Source organism: Anas acuta, chromosome 1, assembly GCF_963932015.1.
Source record: "Anas acuta chromosome 1, bAnaAcu1.1, whole genome shotgun sequence".
NCBI classification, from domain to species: Eukaryota; Metazoa; Chordata; class Aves; order Anseriformes; family Anatidae; genus Anas; species Anas acuta.
This window is the reverse complement of record NC_088979.1, coordinates 163,346,274-163,367,726: the sequence shown is the minus strand read 5'-3', so window position 1 is coordinate 163,367,726 and position 21,453 is coordinate 163,346,274. Positions and strand designations below refer to the sequence as shown.

General features: G+C 38.1%; 1 protein-coding gene across 6 annotated transcripts in view; it reads right to left on the bottom strand.

Annotated features, from left to right (window-relative positions):
• Nucleotides 1-21,453, bottom strand: part of PPP1R12A (protein phosphatase 1 regulatory subunit 12A) — a 124,860-nt gene that overhangs the window by 54,683 nt on the left and 48,724 nt on the right. For all 6 annotated transcript variants that reach the window (XM_068669102.1, XM_068669106.1, XM_068669101.1 and 3 more), the window contains exon 3: nt 6,845-6,963. In XM_068669102.1, the coding sequence (XP_068525203.1) occupies nt 6,845-6,963 (119 nt within the window). The remainder of the gene's footprint in view (nt 1-6,844; nt 6,964-21,453) is intronic.

Genomic DNA, 21,453 nt, shown 5'->3' with positions numbered 1-21,453 from the left:
GCAGTCAACTGAATTTCTAGACTCATTCACTTAATCTGCTAAAATAGTCATTTCAGCCTCCGCAATTTAATAAAAAATAATAGAAACTGCTGAAAACCCATTAATCTGGGTTAAGTCTGCAAGATACAGGAAGATATGATTGTTGAAGCACTAAGCAGAGCCTATGGAGAAGCTAAAATATTGAAAGAAAGTAGGGTAAAAATTAAAGAAATGTATGTTTCTAAAACTGTCCATCTTAACCCAATGCATGACAAATAAATCAGAACAGAGATTAAATTTCACATATCTAAAAATCTTTAGAACTCTGACCGATATGAAGAATTAAACCCAGAAACTGAATCAATAATGTGTTTATAATCATGTATTCTCATTCCTCCAGAAGACTTCTACATATTGTATGTATGAACTAGTGCAAACTGTAAATTTCTGGGGCCTTTACATTTCATTTTCTTTCAGAATGACACAGCAGTGCAGATCAGCAGATCTTGGGAAAATAATTCTCTGGAGTTAAATCATTTACATTTTAGTGTTTCCTGCCAGGCACAATTATGCCAATAAGTGGTTTATATATCACGTTAGGCACACTTATGTCCATCCCCTTCTTGCATGCCAGAGTTCTAAGTGAAAATGCTCGTGGCACAAGCAACTTCCTGCAGGCGAACAATCCTACATAAATTCCTTTCAACGGAAAATTGCCCACGTGTCTGTTTGTTTTGAAGCACTTTTGAGAAAATGTTCCTCCAAAAGCCTGATCCTGAAATTCCAATGGCGAATGTTTAACCATAATTTCTACGTAGGCCTAGAGAACTAAATAATTATGACAAAATATCAGTGCTTTGGCAGAAGAAGTAATAAATGTTAAATATAATACCCTGTAAGTATCATAAATGAATGTGTCTGTGAAGCCCAAAGAAGACATAAAGGCTGTACAGGACCAACAGCTGCATCAATACGTTATTTTACAAGACAGTACATTTCTGATCGTGTTTCAACAGATGAAAGTAAGAGAATCTTGCCGATCTAAATAAAACACCTCACCGTACTAACTGGCACGAAAATGGGTATTTCTACGAACTTTGTGTCACAGAAAAAGGGCTGTGCTCTGAGAGGAGCTAAATATAGCTCCCATTATTAAATACAGCAAAGAGAACACGAAGAGCCTTTATTATACCTTATATGGACCTTCCTCCTTGCTTTTGCTTTTGCGACTCTGCCCTGAGACGCCAGGGTGAAGGATCCTGCTGCCGCACCTTTCCACCACCACTTTCTGCCTCCGGCCCGTAGATGGCAATGTGCTGCTGCCTCTCGGCTCCAGCCTGGCTTCCAACACCCCTGCGTTAACCTCTGGCAGCCCAGGCACGGCTCCGATCAGTAATAATTTACAGCGAAATGCTCTCATTTCTCCTATCAAGGCGTGTCAGTCAGCAGCTGTGAGGAGGTCCGACACGCTGGGCTGCGCGGGGAGCAGACGGCGGAGCTGAGCGGGACCTGAGGCGCTGAATCAGAGCCCGAGCGCGGCTCGGCCATATAAAGGCATGTTTCATAGATACCGCCGGGAACAGCGGCCCGCTTTTTGACTTCATCGAGTTAATGTTTATATACAAACGTAATAGTTCGCATTTCAGCCGCATAAACAAAGCTGAGTTAAGCAATACATTGGAGAGAGCCTCATTACATTTACCTATAATTAAGAATGAGGAACACTGGCTTCTGCTTGGAAATGAGAAGCGGCCTGCCTCCCGCCACAGAGGAAGTGCCGCGCTGTATCCTCACCTCCTGATTCACCTCACATCACCTCTCCCCACCAGCTCACCTCCCGAGAATGTTGCCTACCATCCAAAATAACCACTTGAGCAGTTAAAAACACTTTTTAAAAGACTTATGATGATAAATAGCCTGCCACCACTAAAAAAATCGCTTCAGACCAATGCTTAACCCTACTGAAGACTTGAAGGAGAGGCAGCATTTAGAGCTGGACAGCTTTAAATGTGATTAAAGTGGCAGCTAGGATTGCGGCCAGGGCCAAGCAAAACAGCTCTCAAGTCTGCCAGCTTTCACCAGTGCATATGAAAAGACTTTACTAGCAAAAGACAGCTTCCATAGCTATGGTATGCTGATATGCCACAGAGCATATATAAATAAAAAGGGTCACATCAAGAAACTGGAAATAGTGCTTTTAATGTAAAGGTTAAAAATTCTGTGCATTGCAGTGGCATCTATACACATGGGACTGGTCCATGATAAAGCCATCCGACATACGGAGGAAACATCAAAAAAGGTGCTAGGAGAAGTTTTTGTATAGCACGCCAAACAGTTAAAACATATGGTGTGCAAAGACTAGTTGTTCAGCACTGCACCTACATAACTTCCATAAACCAACTACTTTTGATACCAGTGAAGTGTTTTGTTCAGATCTGTGTCAAAAAATCTGTATATATTGCTATGGCATATTTTTAATTTACCTTCTCATGAAGTATAAAATTAAATTGTGTTTTAAGCTTAAAAATAATTAAGCCATTAACTGTTCACTCTAGAAATAATGTAATAAATGTAGCTTTATTTATGTAACAAAACAAATATAAAAAGAGAATGTTGCAAAATTAGTCCAAATTAGACAAAATTCAGCAAAAAATCTTAATTTTCCTTTGAAGGTTCAGGTAGAAGAATGCTTTCCCTATTATCAGAGTGCTGTGGCTTCATCTATAGGATAACAAGTCCGTTAGTTGAGAATGACTGCAGAGCCCATTATATCAACGAAGGCCTGCTGTATGCTCAGCAGAATACAAGGTGGTTGCGTTGGGGGACCTGTGGCCCACATCAGAGGACACAAGAAAAGAGAGAAGAAGCATGAACCAAGGGTTGCAGTTTAGAAGTGTTACACACAGAGATGAGAATAACTGAAGAAGGACAATAATAACAGGCAAGTTCTGTTATTTCGTGTCCAACCGAAAGGACATGTAGAACAGGAAGCTTAATTGGGATAGTTGACCACCTCCTCTCTAGACAGTTCAGATTTTGAAATTTGAATGCTAGAACAGGATGCGCAAACACTTTGGATCCTTCTCTGTATTAAGCCTGCAATGTCACATAGAGCTGAATTGTATCCTATTCTATAATTTCTGTCTGTGAATTTAGCATCTCCAGAGGCTCCCATTTTTAGTGTTGTCATTAGATATGTCCTTAAAATGTAAGTCAATGTTTGTGAAAATTGGTCATAAATACAAACAAACTAATGAAGGCTGAACTGAAAGACTGATTTAAACTCTTCCTATATAGACTCAAGGTCTGCAGAAGCAGCAAAAAAAGGATAAGCTAGCATGGTGATTCTCCTCAGATCTCTAACAGAAACAATGTCAAACATCATCACTTCAAAATATCTGAAATCAAATGAATCAGATCAGAGTGATCCACAAAATAGCCCTGACTGCTGATGCCAATATGTAGGAAGCCATATTCATCACATTAACTAAGCAACACACACACAAAAAAACCACTATAATAAATGTAGGAACACATTAAAAAGTTGCCAAAGACAAGAATGAGACAGAAAATGTCTACATAATTGTCACGCTGCATGTTATACCTACACAGGGGTAAGATTTTTGGTACCTAGATTTGTTCCTTTTCAAAATAAATTGGCTTATTTTCCACTACCAGTAACACTGAAATAGGGTTTAATGTTCCAGAGACCCCACAGTCAATTTGGTTTATCAAAACTGCAGTATTGCTTTATTTTACACAAGGAGCAATAGTAAAGTTGGAAGCATATTTGCATTTAATCACATGTACATTCAAAGATGAAACTGTCACAATACATCAGTGTTAACTCCCCACTGACATAAATGATTATTTTAGAAATCTGAACTTCTCTAGCTACAACATATGTACAATTGGGCACTTTTCAAGTGACCATGATCATGGCTAAACAGTCATTCTGTATGTAATATTACTTTATGTGCAAGTTAAGGATGCCACCAAATGCACATTATTTTATGCTGGCTCCTGAGTCTTGTGATTTATTAAGATATACACTTCCATTTTATATTCAGATTCATACCCTTTCTATTCCACCCTCATTTACAATCATTAAATATTTCCTGTGATTTTATCCCTGCAGGTAAAAACCCTTAGTTTTACATTACATGCCTTCTTCCCTATTTCTACAAAACTGCAACTCCTAAGTGGTCTTGCAGTCAAAGAAGCTAGGTAGAATATATATATGTTATACACACACACACACACACATATATACACACATATCTTACATATGAAAGAATATGTATATATAAAACAGTGAAAAGAATAATTTATATAAAACAAAGCACACGTGAAATACCTAGGTTGAAACCCTACAAAACTAGTTCTAGATAGATTTAACAGCAAAGAATATAGACTTTTCCAAGTTCTGTAACAGGCCTATAAGCAAGCATTAATACCAGTTCCAAGTATACATGCACATATATGTATATATAAATATGTGTGTGTGTACATATATATATATATGCACGTATATATACACACGTATACATATTTATGTATGTAGGTTAGACTTTAGAGCACTGTTAGCACCAGGAAGGCAGAAATGCTGTCACAAATGTTCGAAGTGTGGTCACTCTTCAGGACAACACAAAGTCCCCTGTTCTCCAGAGGGCAGTCAAACCACTGCAAAGCGGAGTCCTAGGAAGTTTCTCACCTTACATGGTGCCTCCCTCAACCAATATATTTCTTGAATCACCATAGAGAGACCAGTCTTCTGAAAAACCTTCAGCCAATCCAGTAACTGGCATAAACATGTAGCAGGAATGCTTGAAAAATAGGTTTTCCCTAGCAACTGAAATTCATTATTTTAAAATAGCCTGGATTATCCCTTTGGAAGCTAACAGCTACACTGTGGGAACATCTCCTTTCTTCTCAGGCTTGTAACAACAGTGCCATAGATATTCTACTGTAAGCTTTATAAAATATGTAAACTACACTGAAATTTTCAATGAATTGTGACATTTAGTTTAGGTTACCAATGCTGATTTTACAATTGGGCTGTTCAAAATAATTAAACTTGAAAAAAGAATAAAAATTAATGTTGAACCTGCACTATAAAAATGTACATAAAAACTTATAACAATATATTATCATTAACATAAAAGGGAGGTTTTACAAGATAATTCTTTTTCTGAATGATGTCAGTTTTACGAAGAACTACGGCCAATCAATATAGCATGCCAGTAAAGTCAAACGTATCAAAAACCACCCAAAGAATTTAGGCTGAGGTACATGCCAGAAGTGACTCTCCAGCAAGGATTAACAGTATTCTTAAAGAGAAAAAAAAAAAAAAGAACTGTGCTTCTTTCCAAACTAATTAAAATAGACAAAAAATATTCATATCTATCTAATCCGGAGTCTTTTATGTGCTAGCTATAAGAACTATCAGTTAAAATTAACAGCAATAAATAATTGAATCAAAGCCTTTGTTGAATCTACAGTCTGCTTCTATGTATTAGCACCCATCTCTTATTCCCTGTATATCGTGTCACCACTTTCTTTTCAACATTTCCTTTGGGCATTAAACAGATTTAAGCGTACAAATTAAATCATGACAAAGCCTGAAGCAATTCTTGTCTACTATTACATTATGTAAATCTGTTTTAGAGATATAAAATCAATGCTACAAAAAAGTAACGTAGGAGGAAGACTTTTAAGAGAGAGTAAGATGGCCAGAAGTAATGGAGATGCAGGTCCCTAGCACGCCCCTCACAAAGGCTCTGTCTTCACAAACTGACATCGTTCTTCAGCGTACGATGTAACTCAGACTACACCATCCCTCTTCTTGTATTTAAGAGTTTTGGGATAGTAGTGCATGCCTATCAGATTCAGGACAATGAGTCAACAACATCTGAATGTTCTCCCATCTGTGGAATGGGAAAACCTGAAATTTTCAAAAACCCTGGAAAAACCACTAGAGGATTGCAAAATGGGAAATAGCAATGTAAGGAGGTAAAAAGGATCAGAGAAAAATGAATCAGAGAAAAATGAATCAATATGCTTCTTTAGAGGCCAGTCCCTCTTGCAAAGATGTCACTGCTAGCATTGCCCTAGCCATTTTATAGAAGTAAAGTGGACATATTTAGGATATATGTTTTAAAATGATACTATCAAAATTTGATACTTTTCCATTAACTGTTACATGAATGCTCACCCGCATGGTGCTCTCAGGAGGGCACACAAATTACCAGAGAGCTTAAAGTTTCCTGACTGGTTGTCAGACCTAAAACAGTTTAAGAATCCTTATCCTAACAAGTAGTTTCAGATATTTGGCATAGTAGGAGGGTGTTCGAAAGGTCAGAACTAGATGCAAAGGGTGGTTTATGTAACACAGTATAGTTGTTTACTCTTGTTTCAGTTATTCTAGGCTTTCAATGGAAAGGAGTTCCCTTTGGGCTGGATTCACTTCATGCTAACACTGACATCTGAGTCACCCTAAAAGTGCCTATTTCCCTCCCACGGTAATTTAGTTCAGTACAGATGTCTTGCTTCAGACACAGTTTAAAGCTGGGATATAGAAGTCTACATCCCAGATGGACTGTATACCACCCATACTATCTGAACACCAGTTAAATTCTGTTGAGGTGAGTGAATATAAGAATGCAATCAACACCTTAGTTCAGTGCTTCCAAGTTCTTTCTTCTCAAAAGGCTGGGATGACTTAAAATGCCTGGAACACAGGTTCAGCACTGTACATTGTATTGACAACCCTCTTTAAAAAATAATTGAATTTAAAGTTGCTAATTTAACATTTAGCATATTTAGTGTTCAACAGACAAAAACAGCTTTTCATATTCAAAATTACCTTGTCTATTTACTTCATTCTGAAGCAGCTCTTCCATTGCTTCTTCTTCAGCAATATCTAATGGAGTGTCTCCTTCACTATTTACAGCTCCTACATGTGCTCCTTGGCTAATTAAATACCTGCCAACAGAAAAACAAACTTTTTGGTAAACAAGAAGAGAACATGAACTTCAACATAATAAAGCTGATGTAAAAAATAGCAGCCACCAGGATATCACATGCAATGGATATATACACATACACATACAATTAATAGAAGCAACCATATTTGGTATAAGCAAAAAAAACCCCTCATGACTACCCTACAATCCCTAAATACCTATACATCTTTTTATCATACTACCCATTTACATGAATAGAACTTCAGTTTGCCGCAAGGATTTCCAATCATATTTAAATACACACTTACATGAACTGAAAGAAGAAAATGGTTAGGTGACGAACAAAAGCAAACATACAAACAATGGCTGAAACACCAACATTCATGAGCTCCATATATTAAGCCACTCTTCCTGAAGCATCCGTATTTAATGGCACATCAACTTTTTATAATCATTCTTTCTATACCCATATATTCCTTGGAATGATGACTCTCAGTCTCTAAGGCAGGTTCATAAAATTAATAAAACCAAAATCACCTCTGGTCCAAAGTATTCCCAAAGTTAGCTTTTGTTGGGGAAATGAGAGAGAGAGGAAGCAACAGTACTTTGCACTCTATTCAAGTCCCATGTGTCTAACTGGTTTGTTATTGGAAGTACTGCTATCTTAGGATGCAACAACCTGGACTCCGTGGAATTGATTTCTGAATTTCATATTAAGTCAAATGGATAGATTCCAACAATAAATCAAGAAAGGATTAAGTTATTTCACAGTTTTAAACCATAAGCCTATGAAACTACTGAGAACCTACTGCATAAAATGTAGTCAGCTTCTAAGAAGAAATGAACAATACAGAACAGTCTTACACTTTCCGACCAAAACATTTCTATTTCCCTAACAAATTAAACTGTTTGAGCCACAATAGCACTCAGCAAAAGCACATTACAAACACATCTTCTGTCCTACAGAGCTTAATTTACACCTTCCATATATTTGAGGAAAAAATATAAAAGGAAATACTCAGACTTGAAGAACTAGTTCCCCACTTGGTAAAAGGTACCGGAAATCAAAAGTGCTTTTTTAGCCTCACTATGGTGGAATGTCAAATTATGCAGAAATCAATCACAAAATTAATCCACCGCTCATACAAATAATTGAAAATATTTCTATTTAACTACTGCCAGTTACTAATGACAGATTCCAGATCTAGGATAATTTTTTCCTTATCTTTATTCAACAACTTGGTGCTTCAAGTATCCTCCTTCTCTTTTTTTCTGACGTATGATTTTAACAGCACTTGTTATTAAACCTCTGCAATTAAGTCAAGAAAAGGTAATGACTGACAGGCCACAAAATGGAAATGAATTCCCAGAAGTGTAACTGTATCTTCTGGGACACATACCATCAGTTGACACTACTAGCTTTGATGCTGGTATGTTGTGCTGTTTTTATTCTATTCCTCTTGAAAGAACATAGCTGTGACTCTTAACCTCTCTTGAGCTTAAAGAATTAACATCTGCTTGAATGAAAAATGAATTCAAAGTAACTAAATTTCTCAACAATACTAGTTCCACTGTTTTGAGAGTTACACAGCATTTCAGGTTACATATCAGATAATTGCTATACAGGGTATTTGCTGAACAGGCAAAAACAATGGGGAAACCTAACTTTCTAGCAATGTCAAAACTTTGGACTCAAAAACAAAGTCAACCACCAACAATAATATTCTTATAAAAAAAAATCCCAAGTCAGCATTCAGGTACTTTTCAATTTCCTTTTTCTAAAATAAACATAAAATTGGTTCTTATAAAAAGTGATTTTACCTGTTTCTACCTAATGCCTGCAGGGAAAAAATAAGCTACTTTTGCAAGGAAAATACGTACCTTATTGAAGTGGTTGTATTTTGTTCAACCTGTTCATTCAGTTCTAGACATATAGATAAAAGGATACAGTGCGTAAGATACAGGGCATAAGACTGCTCCTGATAAAAGGAGCAAGCAGTGCATAAGAAAGTGCAGGGAATGAACAAAAGGCTATAGTAATACCTCAGAAAGTTACTTAGCCATGTGAACAACTTCATGGTTTTTACTTTAAAGTAAAATCCAAAAATAAAGCACCTTACACATCAAAATGAGACCAGCCAAGTTGGAGGATCAGTAGGGCTGGAGAAGTGGAGCTACTGAGTTCCCCTTTGCATGTGCTTACAGGGTTTTGGTTTTACTGGGTCAGAAAAGGAAGAACCATCTGATGAAGAAATGACTTGGTGAACCTGCTTCAAATTCACATTTGAATTGAAGCGATGGAAGAAGTAGGAGAAAGCTGACTTGCTGGGGAAATGAGAACATCTCTGTGGTGATGGTCCCTTCTCAGCCTTCCCTTGGCCACTCCATCCAGGGATCCCCCCTGCTACCCACAATGCAGGGATGCATAATGAAATAGGAATACCCAGTCTAAAAAAATACTCAAATGCCAACTCTTCTAAAGAAACCTTCTAAACCTGCTAATGAAAACAAATGTTTGTTCTGTTTTTCACGCCATTCAATAACAGATGTCCCTAACCTGAACAAGTTGATGCATTTGTTTATTTTCCTTTACAGTAATAATAGTTTCAGCAAAGCAATGACAAGGTTCAGATGGTGCATGAAGTTACCCTGGTGCCTACAGAATGGTAGCTTTAATTAGGAAACCTGGCACTGCCACGGGAAGGGAGCACAATCATTTCAGATGTGTAGGTGGCCTGGCTCTGCATCGTGTACAGAAAACAGATTTGGTAAGTGAGATCAAGAACGATGCTCCGTGTTTTTAAGGCATAGTTGAGCAAAACTCAGTACAAAAACAGCCCTACAAATCAGATTTATTTTTTAAATCACTTTCCAACTGAACTGTACTTCAAGCTGAATGTTAATTAAAACTAATATTATGACTTTGAATATGGACATATTTGACATTTCAGTTATTCCAGTACTATATAACTGAAATTTTCAGATGCAACAGCATATTATTTTGTGTAGGTATGTATGCATATTTAAAAAGTTATCCATATTTCAAAATGAAAGCAAACAATTGCTTTTTAAAAGCTTTATCAAATAGTTATTCCTTTCAACTTGAAATTTCACCTTTCTAAAGTAAGTAAGCAAAATATAACTTTAATTTCCTCAGCTGATACGTAATCGATACATCCACATGGTATACAGTAAAAAAGAAACTGGAACAGTGCAACAAAAGTCTAAAACTGTGGCCTTTGATACCAAGTCCAGAACGAGGTGCTTTATGCAAAGTAGGATGCAATAGAAAAGTTAAAAAAAAAAAAAATGGACCCCCACAGTCACCCACTTATAAAATATTTTGGAATGGCACTTAAATTTGCGTCTTTTGTAATTTGTTTGTTGTGCTATAGCTATGTTCAACAGATAGCTATAAAAGAATAATTCAGGAAAATATGACAATTTATACAATATTCTGGTAGGTGCTCATTCAAAATATAAGTAAATGAGAAGAGAACAGTAGTTTGATCCATACCATGCTTATTTATGGGGACAAAGCTTTCAAGTGTAGATATTCAAGCTACAGCACCTATTTTAGATACTGCTGTGGTCCAAGTATAAAGAAGCACAAGCATCCTACAAATACCAGGGAAGACAAGAGCAGGAAAACAAAATTGTCCCTGACACTTTTACCCTGAAGTTTCCACGATAAGCGTTATGCAGTCTGAGTAAGGCTGGAAGAACAAGTTTGCTTTTGTGATAGCACTGCCTTAGGAAGGTGAAAATACTTCTACCTGAAATCTCTGTTAGGAATCGTTGCTACATATTCCTCAATAACTATAAAAGTATAAGCTAATGAGTTAATAAGTTAATGACCTTGAAAAAAAAAGATGAAGTGTTTATTTAAAATCATTATTATGTAACCCAGACTCCTATCACATTATGAGAAGTACATTTTAACTTTTTTTATAAAGAGATGGGATCTCGGTATCCCTGAGACAATAAATAATAACTCTCTGAGATTACTGTATGAAAGCCAGTGAGTCCTTACTGAAACTAAGTTCAGGAACTGCAAGTTAAAAATTTTACCCTGTAACTTGGCCTACAGTCTGAATAAAAAATAAAAGGAATAATCATCTTCAATTGATGATTCTTTAGGTTGAAAATTTATTAACAAAAGGCACATAGAGACACAAAGTAAGCTGAGAGGAAGATGCCTCTCTGAAGACAGTACATACAAACTCAGGGATTTAGGACGTATTTCCTTCTGAATCTCAAACTTTGGATTTTCTGAACTTCTTCAGTTGCAGCCAGCTTGCTATGTATGCTCAGAAAGCATTTTAATATTATTTACTTCGGCAAAAGAAAGGGGCATTCATTTACATTCAAACCTTGTCCCAGTTCACCATATCTGGAAACAAGTTTGTGAAGTAATTAGGGATATAATTAACTTTAAGTACTTGCTGAACCTGAAGGTCACAAAAACCATGGCAAGCAAGAGGCAGGGCAGAGACATGGCTCCTGAACTGATTCAGTTCATTACAACTGCTTGCTGGACTCACCAGGAGCTCAGCAGCAGAAATGAGCACTGCCTGCTGCCTCGTCAGACCACTGGGGAGGATCCTGTAACCCCAAAAATGTGAGGAGGAACCCTCCTAAAACATCTCTTATATTTGAAATAAGCAAGTCTGGGTTGGCCTTGCAGGGAAACAAGATTTAATGTTAGTGGGGCACCAACCAACAGCACAACTGATCTCTTGAGCTTTTAATTAATTACCCATTTCAGATAAGCCCAGCTAGTTTGTTTTTTTCTTTCTTTTTTTTTTTTTTTTTTTTTTAATCCATAGGTGGTGGAGTTCAAGTTAATTCCACAAGAGCCTTAACTGAATGATATCATGGAGCCAAAGATGGAAAAAGTGTCACCGTGTTCACAGCAGCTGTGCAATCATTTGGAGGCACAAACAAACCAAACATCTGCCTCCCAGTTCACAGGAGGTAAAAACAAATTAAAAAGTTGCAAATCTTTGGAATATATACTTTAATTGCTTTCTTTTAGCACAGCTTGCTGATTTATTTTGCTGTATTTTTTGAATAACGTCTTGAAAAACTTTTAAAAGTACATCTTTGTAAATCATTCAAATTACTACCAAAAAGACATCAAAATCTGGCCAAACAATCAGACTTTCAAGCCACATCTAACAAGTTAAAACTATACAATTTTAATATTGCTCTTTATTTTTAAGTTAAAGTACACTAAAACTCCTGATCCTTTTGAGACCTTCTATTGGTTGGAGTGTCTGGGAATATTTTTTCATGTAACCACTGCCAGAAGAGTTTCACTTCAAATTTAAATTCTTGACAGCACTGTTATTAACTCAGAACAAAGTGGGAATGCTACCTCAAGCTGCCTAGCCCTTCTCAAAACCATTTTTGGGTTGTTCAGCTTTTTGTTTTGTTAAATTTACAGCAAAAATATATAATATGTAAAGCAGCAAAGCAGTAACTACCTGTACACAACCTGGGTAACAAGATATCGAGAGATAGGATCACAGCCTCTACCTGATTCTTGCACCGTTCAGGTGCACTGCTCAACATAATCACTCAGAACAACAGATTAAAGAAAGGCCTTTTAAAATTTAAAACCAAAACACAACTTAAATCATACAAAATTCAAGCAAATACCCAACATGAGGCAAGTGCCTCACAGGTGTCACTACAGATGGCCAAGTTCTCATTGCCCCTTGAGGTGACACAGGCCAGGCAGCAGGCCGCTCTGCACAGCTGGGGCCTCTTCACTCTCTCCAGTGACCACCTACAAATAATTTCCCTTTTTCCCCTCTCTATACAGATGAAACATTCCTGCAGTTGCCTTTTCTCCTGAGACGTATTAATCTGATGTATTTAATGTATCAGATGTATTAAAGAAGAAAATGAAGGCTCCGTGTTAAATACTGGAGCCAAAACCACACACATTTCATTGGGCCTAGAATACTTTGTGCTGAATGATTTGGAGACTGATGTAGAAGAAATCAAGTGGCCTGAGAAACAAGTCAAGTTCACAGGAAGTCTTACTCAGGAACTTTGCAAACTGCCATCTTATGCTGTTAGCCACTGCTGTGTCTCAACCTGTTGTCTCTGAACATTCAGGATCACGCTGAGGCAGACTTAAGGAGACAGGCCACTACGAAGCCATTTAAACTACTATTTAACCATAATAAAACTCAGGAATTTTTAAGGTTATGCTTCTTTGCAAATTCTAGAAGATTCTCGATCACATCTTTTTCATTTGGGAGAGCACTGTGATCAGTGAGCACCTACACAAAGCATCAGGTTAAATACGGACAATTAGGATTATTTGGCAAAACTAGATAATTATTTCTCCTGAAATGCATGAGTGAAAGATTTTTAGACAGCTGATATATCAATCAGAGATATCAGGTGAATTTATGTTTTCTTCTTGCAAACTACAAGAATTAAGAATTTCAAGTGGGTAGAAGCATTTTTTTTTTAAATTAGTAAGAAATGGGAAATTGGAAAATGAAAAAGAAATGGGAAACAGATGACCAAAATTGTTTAAGAAAACAGCAAGTGACAATTTCTTTTCATTTTTCACTAGTCGAATCCAAGTTTCGGAGTGTGTTTTTTCTAAATTATGGACCAATTTGAAAAGATTTTTATATCTTTCACTGTGCAAGAGACAGCAGCAAATCCAGCTTGTTCCGATTCTCCCTCTTGAAGCTGTTGTGAAAGCATCTTGAATAGCTACACACCTTTGCTTCAAAATTACCAAATACTCCCACAGCTAACCAAGTAGTATGCCACGGAGATTTGAAAAAAAAATCCACTCAGCAAATAGCTCTTTCTATTGATTCTAAGTAACATATATGCATACAAATATATTTTGAAGACAGTACTCCAAAATGTACCAAACCAACACTGAGCTCTCTCTGCACGTAGGTGGCTGTCCCTAGCCCCCACTGTAGCTGGCACACCCAAGGAAGCGCAGTAACTAGAATCACATCTGTTTTCCTTTTCTGTATGCAGGAACATGGAAGAAACAGTGTAAATATCTAAACAGAAACTGGTTATTCTTAGTCCTGAGTTCCAAGTAACCTATGAAAAAAGCCAGCAATAAGCTCTAGAAATACTTGTATGTAGGTGGCTACCTAAATATTAACTGTGCAAAGATGGAACAGTAGAAATTCCTACCCGCAGCAAAAGAAAAGCAACTAAGCCTGCATATTTTACTGTATCCATATAGAGGAAAGACATACCAGGGGTGGCAGAGCAGTGTTTAGGTGAAAGTAAACAGTAACTGAGACGAGGGAAGTAGGAAACATGAAGAAAGCTATATAGGGAAACATGCTAGAACATATTCCTCCCCCCCTAAAAAAAAAATGGAGCCTGGTACTGCCAGAATGAATACAGTGCAAAAACTTTAGTCGAACAGAACGAAAGTGAAACAAAAAAGTATTTTTAAAGCATATACTGAATGTTAATTTCATTATGCACTCTGTGAACAAGTGTTTCCTCTCTTTATTTTGAAGTCTTTGAAAATTCAGCCACACTTTTTATGCTAGCTAATGAGGCATGCTGATTTTTCAAGCTTGGGCATATGAAATTTTATAGCAAATACTTTCAAAATTAGCATGATTTTTTAAACAAAACAAATAATAAAAAAAAAATCAACCAAGTTTTAAGCTATCAGAACAACATGTTTTGAAGTCTAACATTCTCAAAAGATACGAGAAACAATGAAACATAATAACATCTGTCAGCAAAAATACATGCGGTTTTTCAACCACAGGTAACTGGTTTTCTTATTTTTTTCTCCAGAAATACTGTTTGTTATCTAAATTTGATTATTTTTCTTGTACTCTATTGTGCAAAAAATGAAGGTTAAATTTGACAAATATCTTGTCCCTTCAAAAGAGTACAGTAACTTTAACTCATGATGCTCTCTGTGCTCAGGATGCTTTCCTGTAGTAAATTTGCAAGCATTTATGGTGTTCTAAGGAAGCGTCACCAAGGTGAGTATCTAGGACTGAGTTATACTGGTTGAAAAGAGCCAACAACAGCATGGAAGCAGAAGAGGAGGAGGAAGAAGGAAATGTTGCTGCTGCCCACTCTCCTCAACTAACTGCTCACCAGAAAGAGGTCATCACACAGCTAGCGTGCATCATCCCTCCTGCCTTGTACTAAAAGTAGCATTGCTAGATTTGACTACAGTAGCACCACAGATACTGATTTTTAACTGTTTCTTTTTATTATAGCAGAAATTATGATGATAGGCTTAAGCTGACAACCTTATTTTCCTCCAACAGTGATGTGTTGGCATGTACATCAAAGAAATTTAAACCAAGACCAATTCTGAAAAACCCTTTTACTGCATTTAAATAGATATTAGTGCGGATATAATCACTACACCATAGAACTTACCTTGTTTATAATTATTTTATGCAATAATATAGTGACCAAACCTCTGTATGGAGCAACATTACCTTCATAGTACAACTTTTAGCATCACCCAGAAGTACTAAATGCAGTCTGAGCCCTCACTAAGTATCAGCAATCTGCAATGCATAGCAGCTGTGCACCTGCCCTTTGAATTCCTTGAAAAAATTTTTGTCCAAAAGAAACTTATTCTTTATACAAAGATTTGGCGAGTAGTACCTCATCTGCAATTAAGAGGTGCTGATAATTATAATTCCCTTTTTATACTGTTATCCTGTCAGACCTGCTGTTTATAAACAAAATTGCATTTCTGTATCTTCATATCTGAACTGTATCCAAGAAACTCCACTCTCACTAATGCACAGCAGCCTCATATCTCTACAGACACCACACTATATTTACACAGATTTCAAAAGAATTCAAGCAGCTTTTATCCTGCCCCAGTAAGGGATAAGAAGACTAGAAAAATACACACAGATTAAGATCACTTGCACTCGACTGACGTAGCTTAGGATATCCAACAAGAGGCACAGCTGTAAGAAAGGGTAAGTAAGTGCACAAATTGCGTTAGTGTCATTAGAAAGTGCCCTGGATGCTGCAGAAGAGGGTCAAACTCACAGCAGAGTAAACATTAATCTAAAAGCTGAAAGAAAATGAGGTGCAAGAAGTGACAACCTACACCACACCCATATTTTCTCCAAGAAAACCACATTCAAAACCAACACCTTTCCATATTTATCACTCAGCTGCTCATATTTAATTAACTTCACAAGTCGTAGTTAAGGTATCTATTACAAATTGTTCTTGGGATACCAGTAAAACCCATGCTGTGTGATAAACAAGTAAGATCTTTCCTATGCATATAACATCTCAAAGCAGGATGTTTTTTTTAGACACCACCCACCCATTTAAAATTATTTTTCAGACAAAAAAAAAAGAGTGCTCTGAGCTTTACACTGGCCATCAGTCCCTTGACTTTTCATTTGACCCAATGAACAGCTAAAGCATATTATAAGAAAAAAGATACCTTCTACTAAATCATATAGCCTTGAAGAAGGTATTTCCAAACTTAAAAATCTGTTAGATTTACTTCTGAAACAACAGAACTGCAACATACAATATTATCAAATACTATGTGGAGATGCATTCAGTGAGCCAAGCTGAAGAAGGCAGCTCTAGAGCACACACTGTTTTTGTGCATCCTAGAGTGACGAGTGCTCCTAGACACCCTGAATTGAACAACCAGGTATCAAATCAGGCCCTATAATTTCTTCTAACCCATCAACCATATCTCAGCATGTATTTCTGCCAGCTGGTTCTTATCCAAACATAGATCAAGTCTACACAGTAGAAAAGATTAAACTCTACCACATAATGACATGATTATAGAAAGGAGATTTCACCTTCAACCTAAACAATTCAATTGGTGTTTCATTATTCCTATGAGGAACATACATGCATCAAAACCATGTATAAAATAGCAAACACTGCAATGATACATTTCACAAAATAAATGCCAATTAATTCTAGCTCAATTATCTTCTTATCTTCTTCAATTTTCTCCATTTTTTTTCCTACTGGAATTTAACTTTATCCTTGCAGACGTCTAATAAAAGTTTGGAGGAGGAGCAACCTTTAAGTTCCTGACAAAGAATGAACATCATTCTTTGATTTAGGAAAAAGAACAAGAGAGTACCACATTAGCATATTTTCTATCACATTCCCAGAGACCTGTCTTACTCTTCTGACCAATAAACAGTCTTGCAATATCCTTAATCTTTTTTTTTTTTTTTCCCCAATCACTTCTTCCAGAAAGAAACAAGGCAGCAACTAGAAATGCATTAACTGAAATAATCTTTCAAAGCCTGCAGTGACCTTTTCACAGCTCTCAAAACAAATGTCTATCAGTGTCAACTTGTACGAAGTCAGTCATTCTTTTAGAAAGTTGCTCTTCTTTGGCTGGGAACAGATTTTCTTTTCCTGCTTTTATTTTGTGGTTTGGTGAGTTTTACAATGCATCTTTCTGAAGTCCTCTTCTCATTTCCTTAGTGAGCTGTATCGAGTTTCTTTGGTCCTTTTACTTTTCATCCCAGAATGATGGGTTTGGGTTGGAGTGGACCTTAAAGACCACCCAGTTCCAACCCCCTGCCATGGGCAGGGATACCTCCCACCAGACCAGGTTGCCCAAAGCCCCATCCAGCCTGGCCTTAAACACTTCCAGGGATGGGGCATCCACAGCTTCTCTGGGCAGCCTGTGCCAGTGCCTCACCACCCTCACAGTAAAGAATTTCTTCTGAATAGCTAATCAAAGCCTTTTAGCTTAAAACAGCTACCCCTTGCCCTATCACTACCCTCCCTGATAAAGAGTCCCTCCTCAGCTTTCATGTAAGCACACTTTAGGTACAGAAAAGCTTCTATAAGGTCTCCCTGGAGCCTTCTCTTCTCCAGGCTGAACAACCCCAACTCTCTCAGCTTTTCTTCACAGGAGAGGTGCTCCAGCCCCTTGATCATCTTTGCGGCCTCCTCTGGACTTGCTCCAGTCAGTCCATGTCCTTCCTGTGCTGGAGGCCCCAGATCTGAACACAGGCTCCAGGTGAGGTCTCAGGAAAGCAGAGCAGGGGGAAAGCCCCCTCCGTCACCCTGCTGCCCACGCTGCTTTTGGTGCAGCCCAGGACACGGTTGCCTTTCTGAGCTGCAGGCACACATTGCTGGCTCATGTTGAGCTTCTCATCAACCAGCACCCCCAGGGCCTTCTCCTCAGGGCTGCTCTCAATCCATTCCCCACCCAGCCTGTATTTGTGCTTGGGATTGCCCCAGCCCAGCTGCAGGACCTTGCACTTGGCCTTGTTGAACCTCATGAGGTTCACACAGGCCCACCTCTCAGGCCTGCACAGGTCCCTCTGGATGCCATCCCTGCCCTCCTGCGTGGGGACCACACCACACAGCTGGGTGGCATTGGCCAACTTGCTGAGGGTGCACCCAATCCCATTGACTGTGTCACTGAGAAAGATGTCAAACAGCACTGGTCCCAACACAGAGTCCTGAGGAACACCACTTTTAATTCTGCTCTTCCAGTTAGCCTTTCCTTGTGTTCTTCCAAGTAGCACCTTATATCTGTACAAAATCGTTCACTCACCATGTAGCACTTCTATCACTCCAAACTCCACATCAGTTTGCACAGTTTGCATGTGGTTTACATCAGACCACCAACATCACTTTGGCACACACAAATCAAAACTTCCTATAATCCTCCAAAGATCCACTTATGGACATATTACTAGTAATATCACTTCATACTCTGTTAATTAAGTCCGTAACTGAGAAGAAATCTAATGGAGAAGGGAACCATTCCCAAAAGTTTTTGTCAGTCTGCTTTGCCTAAATAATATCCTCCTCCTCTAGGATTACAATGGGTTACAGTAAAGGAGTTGATATTAAAAACTTTCCCGTAAGTGATTGCTCCAGATGATCAAGTCAGCAAACCTTAGAGAGAAATAGATTAGAAACAACTGCTCTGAAAGCTATTTTGTGGCACCACCACTCTTGTATATTGCAGAGGAACATTCAACAGCACCAGCTGGTTCAGGCTTATGACGTGGGGGAACAAGGAGAGGACTCCATCTCAGCACAGACAGTGCTCTGCAGGCAGGCTTCTGATCAGAGGTACAAGCTATGTCTGAAAAGCAGCCCAGACATTTTTTTTTTTTACTGCCCACATATTTGTGCCAACTGCTGCTGGCAAGCCAGATCAGCTCACTGATCCAAAAGAGAGTAAGTCCTCCCAAACCCCCCAAGGCTAGTCTTACACTAACAGTTACCACGCTGTTGGGTGATCATTAGGTACTGCAAGAGGGGGGGTAAGAGTCCCGAGCCTGTGGAAGGGGGGGAAAGCGGGAAGAGAAAGGAATGTTTGCCTATTTCTGCAGCAGCCTCAAGTTAGATCACACTGGGTGTGTTGTGAAACTGCCCTGAATCTCCTTCACTAGGTGCTGCCGGAGGAGCACTGGGACCAAGCTGGAAGAGGCAGGAGCCACTATCACCCACCCCAAATGGCAGTCCCCACGGGGCGGTTAGTAGGTCAAGTAAAGCACCTGTCACTGAGCACCGATGTATTCAGCTGCAGGTTTGCAGGACTGTCTCACTTGCTGCATGCACGACAGCAATCCCTCACGTAGTCTTAATGGGTTGTTACTAAAATAGAGAGATCTCGGGTCACTGGCTTGCGGAGGTTTCAGCAAACTCGTCTGGCTGGCTTCACTTACAGGTGGCTGGAGCCCAGAGAAACGGATGGGCGGCAGCAACAAGGCAGTGGCCGCACAAAAGCTTTTTCAACTGAGTTTGACATACTGGGGCAAGGAGGGGAGACAACACAGGAAACTCTGCGCCCTTTTATATTCTTTAAATAATGAGGCTGTCCAAACCACACATAGTACTCAAAATATGAGCAAAAGGTTATCTTCATGTTCTGTTTTTTTCCCCTTCTCTCTGGCGTTATACTTCTTAACAAGGGATCAGCATTTTTGCTGAAGAATTAGTATCTTTGGAGGTGCACAACATTACCAGATTTTCAAGAATTTAAACCATCAATGACAATCTGGGAAGCAAGAAGCGGATCTTGCAGCACTTGAATTCTGTGATCTAGTTCTGAAGAAAGAGCATTAGAAACATCACAGCAGTAATGTCTTTGGAAACAAACACAATTACAGAGTCATTCCTCGACTGGACTCCATCTAGACTACAAAGGCATGATTCACCTGTGGCTTTATTAACTAGATTTCATACATCCGTTCTGCAGAGCCCAGAAGAGAATCAATAGATGATCTCTGTAAGGTGCTGGAAACAATTTACATGAACTTCAAAGTGCTAGGAAGACTTTGAAAGTTTGCAGTATTTTGGGAATACTTATTAGCAAGCACAGATTACAAATGATTGAGGAAGCATGGCCATTAAGTGATGGCAGAGAGTCACATTTGCTAATTACACCAGAGGGCCATGGAAATGGGTAGCCACTGGCTGCCATTGAGAGGGAAAACATTTCATCATACATTTAAGCAAGATCATGGCATATTTCAAACTGATGAGTTTTGAGTTTTAGCATTTGAAGAAAGAAATTTTAGGGAATTCAGAAAAATATAATATAGATGAAAATTAAGTATGAACTGGAAAAAGGTTACTGTGAACCAAACATTTCTGTCACACAACTTGACAACAAGGAAGGAAATACAAGGGCATTATTTGATGATTTCAAGTTCATTCCAGCCCTGCACATTAAGTTGGATGACACTCCTCAGTTCAAGAAGCATAAGCTATCTGTGAAGTTTCTAATACAGGAAAGCACATTATCTACTGGGTATCTATCATGATAAACAATATTCATTATAAAAACCCTATTCTTATCTCGAGACATCTCCCTCCCCCTCTTTTTCTGCACAAAAGTGTAACTGTCAGTTGAAGAACTGAATTTTGTGTTATTTTTGAGAAAAACACATTTCTTACAGTTCCTGAAAGATGCACTTTCTTCCATTCTGGTGAAAATGAAAGGACATTCGCATTTAAGTAGTAAAATTATACAATTGCCTCTGAATACTCACAAGCAAACTCAAAACACCCAGCTAGACACAACCAGGCATGGTACACAGCCACAAGAAAATGCATTTTTAACACATACTCTTTTGAAACCAAAGAAATTTATGCCATTTCAGATTTATTTTACATTAATCTGGTACAATACAAAGCATTGTAAAGAGCAAGCAATTTAATATTCTGTTTCTTAAATGCCAATTTGAACTGCTTATTGCTAATCCACTACATTTTTTTGCTTTCTAAAGAGGAATTTGATTATTTCCCAACACTGAAATAACATACAGGCTTTTAAACTGAAGAGGAAATCTATCACATAAAACAATTCATTACATTGACCCATCCAGTTTTACTAGATGTGTTAATGTTTCAGTAACAGCTAAATGTAAGGGTCCTCACTGTTAAATACCATCTTAACACACACACAAAATTTCTGTTAAAGTGCTTCTGCATTAAAATTTATTTCCCTATAACTATAATTTTTCAAAGCATT